Source organism: Olea europaea, unplaced genomic scaffold, assembly GCF_002742605.1.
Source record: "Olea europaea var. sylvestris unplaced genomic scaffold, O_europaea_v1 scaffold11012, whole genome shotgun sequence".
Taxonomy (NCBI): domain Eukaryota; kingdom Viridiplantae; phylum Streptophyta; class Magnoliopsida; order Lamiales; family Oleaceae; genus Olea; species Olea europaea.
Window position 1 is genome coordinate 1 of NW_019228378.1, and position 3,968 is coordinate 3,968.

At 33.9% G+C, this 3,968-nt stretch overlaps 1 protein-coding gene across 1 annotated transcript; it reads right to left on the reverse strand.

Annotated features, from left to right (window-relative positions):
• Positions 1–1,729: 1,729 nt before the first annotated feature.
• On the reverse strand, positions 1,730–3,815 carry LOC111373269 (tetraspanin-6-like). Its single transcript, XM_022995775.1, has 3 exons — positions 3,186–3,815; positions 2,015–2,328; positions 1,730–1,864 (listed from the first exon to the last, which is right to left on the reverse strand). Exons 1-3 carry the CDS (start codon positions 3,726–3,728, stop codon positions 1,825–1,827), a joined length of 897 nt encoding a protein of 298 aa, XP_022851543.1. The 5' UTR covers positions 3,729–3,815; the 3' UTR covers positions 1,730–1,824.
• Between the last annotated feature and the right edge of the window lie 153 nt (positions 3,816–3,968).

A 3,968-nucleotide genomic window follows, 5' to 3' on the forward strand; every position in this document is an offset into this window, starting at 1 on the left:
TCTGCGGCTAATCAAAGAAGGATTATCTTTCTTTTCTCTGTCTCTTCCTACCGGTTGAAGGCAAAATTGAATTGTGCATTAAGTTTTGCATTTAAAGCAACTAACAATGTGGTTGAATATGAAGTTTTATTGGTGGGCCTATGATTGGCAAAAGAAATGCAAGTTCAAAATATCGAAGTAAAAGCAATTCATAACTAGTAGTAAATCAAGTGAACGAGAAATTCGCAACCATGGTACTAGTTGAAATTGGTGTCGTTCGACAAGAAAAATAGAATGCAAAAAGGAACAAAATGAAGAAGGCATGAAAACAAAATTAGACCTCTTGAAAGAAAAGCGAGACGACTCACAAGTCAAGTTTGTTGTATACAAAAAAGGATAAAAAGATATATCAATTCCAAGGTTTGCACAAAAAACTTCAAAATATGGGACTTAATCTTAAAGAAAGTATCTGTTGCAGACATAGAAATGAGCACTAGTTCACTTGACCTAAAGTGGGAAGGACCATACACGATAATGGAATTTGTAGGATCAGGAACATAAGCTCCCCGGAGAAAATGACAAACCCATTAAACATTCCTAGAATAGCATGTATTTAAGAAAATATTATCAATAAAGTGAAATTATCACCTTGATTGTGCGAACAAAATGTATTACATAGTCAAAATGCACGATCCGCGAACAAAAATTTATTATGTAGCAAAAGGCATATTCTGTGAAGTAGACTGCCTTGCACATCCGTTGTTCCTATGAATGATCCATTTACCTAAAGCAGCATCTAGAAGTTGACCAAACATTCGTTGGGAAGGAAATGGATCGTTCATTAAAATATTTGGAACTATGCCTTACATAGGGACCTCTCACAGATGCATATTTGTGAAATGTACAAAAAATGGAAAACTTGTCGTTTCTGAATCGGCTTCTGGATTATATATGCTGAAATATGCTATTGTGGCATGGCAAATTGAAGATTAGAATAATTCCAAAATCTTCCTTGATTTAAATAAAACATTAGCATAACACCTAAAGATAATTCATTAGGAAAATATAGTGAAATCAGAGACAAAAGTGAAGAATCGGTGTTAGCACTTAAAAAAGGATTCTGAGAGAGAAGATGCCCTAGCTAGAATCTGCAATAAACCAAATTTCAAAATACATATTTTGTAATTGTGTGTGTGTGTGTGTGTGTATATATGTACATATGTATACGTATAAATTATAAAATCAGACTTTAGAGACTATTTGTTGAAATACATTCCGAGAACCTCGCCCAATACTGGCAAAGTGAAGGCCGTATGCAAAGGAGTTTCAGAAAGCTAGCACCAGGTAAGACGAACATATCCCCGTCCAGCTTGTAGAGAACTACTATTAGAACATAAGAAAAATGCTTAACGCGTGACTTTAAGGCTAATATATATATATATATATATATATATATATATGACATAGACATTAACAATTAATGACAACAAAATTAGTTATGAGTTGGCCAATAAAAAAGGTACCAACTATCACCTCTCTCGAGAAAAATGAGATTATGTTAAATCCTTCGAGAAAAATCTATATATAACCATTACTTAAGAGAAGAAAGGCATACATTTCAAATATTTTCGTCTCAAATAATTATTTCTCCTCTTACTTTAAGTTTGAGCATCAAAATTAATGAGTTTAGAAGAAGAAAATCATAGTTAGGTAAGAGGATTTGTTGATTCGAGTTTTATCATCAACGGTAAAGATAGAAAAACATCCATATGCATAAAAAGAGGATTCCATTATTTGTTCCATAGTTTACATCCCAAAACACTTGAAAGAAGGAACATTTCTATGCTAATAAATCTGGTGTCTCCAGTCATGCCACCTTCTCCACCTATAAAAACAACCACATAACAAAAGTGAGTAGCATTCGAATAAATTTGACAAATAATTTATAAGCTGTTTTTCTTTAATCGTATTTAAATCTCCAATCCAACGTATCAAATATTCATCTAAAGACGAGATATAGATATATATAACTCACCAGTGAAAATCCCATCTGGGGTGGACTTTGATGATCCGATTTTTGCCATAGGGGTAGCCCGTTTCGGCCCTCTTTGTGTTCCGAAAGGCACAGCATCCAATGGAATATATGCCAATTAAGAAGACAAGCATAACAACGTTGAGGGCTGAAAGTTTGTGCCAATCCCTTCTTACCTCTTCCAGCACTCCGGCTTTGCACGAGTCGCAGTCGTAGCACAGCCCGTTTGGGTCGTTTCTCCACAGATAGCAGTCAGGGTTCTGCACCAGTGTCGTGCCCATGTAATTGCACGAACTCGGCGGTTTGCAGCAACCTGACTGGAAGTTGTGGCACCATATAATAATATCATACATTTACTAAAAAAATTTAAGTTTCTATAAAGTAAAATGATGTGCTTTTTCTAAAAGTAACTTTTAGTCTAAATTAAACATGCATTAGCTTCACTTTATAAACAAATTTTTTTTAAGCAAGCATAAGAACTTCAATTTATTTTTTTTTTTTAATTTTTTGTGGCTTTTCCTAAGTTATGATAAGAATCGTGCAGAAAGTAAATAAAGAGACCAATTTGAAGTTAAATTACTTCTGTTATTGAGTAGAATAATTAAAGAAATTTAAAATTTGAGGGCTGAAACACATGTTTACAAAAGGAATATAGGAATAAGTTGATCCTTGTACTTCTTAAAGAAAAACATAAATCTTAAATGAAAAAGAGATCTCTGAAAAAAAGTTAAAGAGAAATCTTTAAAAAGAAAACTCCGAGATTGAAGAGAAATCTTAAAGAGAAGAACAACAATAATTTTTTCCAAAGATAGAAGAAAAACCTAAATTGACTTTACAATAATATGCACAAGAAAGTATATGAACAACTTATTATTTACGTCGACATTATTGCATTAAATTTTTTAAGTTAGCTCTTTATGTTAAGGGTAGAATCCCACATCGAACAGAATTATTGAACCTATAATCAAAATAAAAAGAATTTGACTAGCTCTCTTAGCAAGAAAGAACTTTTAAGATGGAATGCAAGTAAAGATAAAGTATCTGACTCCACTGAGTTCAGAAGTGCAATTCAATCTGCTTAATCTGATTCCAAGAATAGTTTTCTCAAACCATCAAACAAGCTAGCCTTCGTAGTTGCTAGGTTTAATTTAGAGGAGAAACAAATATAAAGTACCTGAATAGGAGACATGTCTTTTGTCAAATAATCAACAGGTGTCCAAAAAACAACCTTGGCACAAGTCTTTGAACCCAAAATACAAGTTTTAACAGTCATCCAATAATGAGGGTCCTCAATCCTTTTCCTCAACCATGGAGAGTAGCTATCAAGACGATACTCCTTGTACATCCTACCCGGCACTTCCACTCCCCCACCTTGGGTTGTAACGACGAATCCAAAAATAGTCAAAGACATTAAAGCCCCTATAAGAAATATCATGACCAACAAGTACACCCAAAGTGCCCAGGCAACATGAAAACAAGCCCCAATGAAACCAGTAAGTGATATTATAAGAATTATGAAGCCCACAACTAAAAGTGGTGTTTGGAGGAAACTTTCACAGGTGGTGCTGCTCCTTGCCATCCATAATCCTGCGCCAATTATCGGTATCGAGGCCAAGAGGGTGAAAAGGTTCAGAAGCCCTATAACCGTGTTGCTGAATCTATACATTTTGAGTATTTTTTTCTTATTCAGTTGCTCTGTGTGTGTTTCGTGCTTCATATATATGCTTGGCTTCTTGAATCTTTATTAGCTTTATCTTTTGATGGGATGGGAGGCAAATACAATGAGTTATGCTGTTGAAAATTTTTATTTGATTCTTGAACAATGAATTTAATAAGTAGTGCTTTTTGGTTAGTTGCTTTTCCAGGGAATAAGGAATTCAGAAGCTTTATCAGCGATCATCCACACTTTGATAATGACTAAGTTATTCTACTTACACATTAAGGAAACATTATATTA

Bases quoted from the DNA above. Each gene is read 5' to 3' on its own strand.
- LOC111373269 (XM_022995775.1), bottom strand. From the start codon at position 3,728: ATGAAGCACGAAACACACACAGAGCAACTGAATAAGAAAAAAATACTC. The intron at 2,329-3,185 runs GTACTTTATATT...CACAACTTCCAG, and splicing joins AAGACATGTCTCCTATTCAG to TCAGGTTGCTGCAAACCGCC. The intron at 1,865-2,014 runs GTGAGTTATATA...TTGTTTTTATAG, and splicing joins CCCAGATGGGATTTTCACTG to GTGGAGAAGGTGGCATGACT.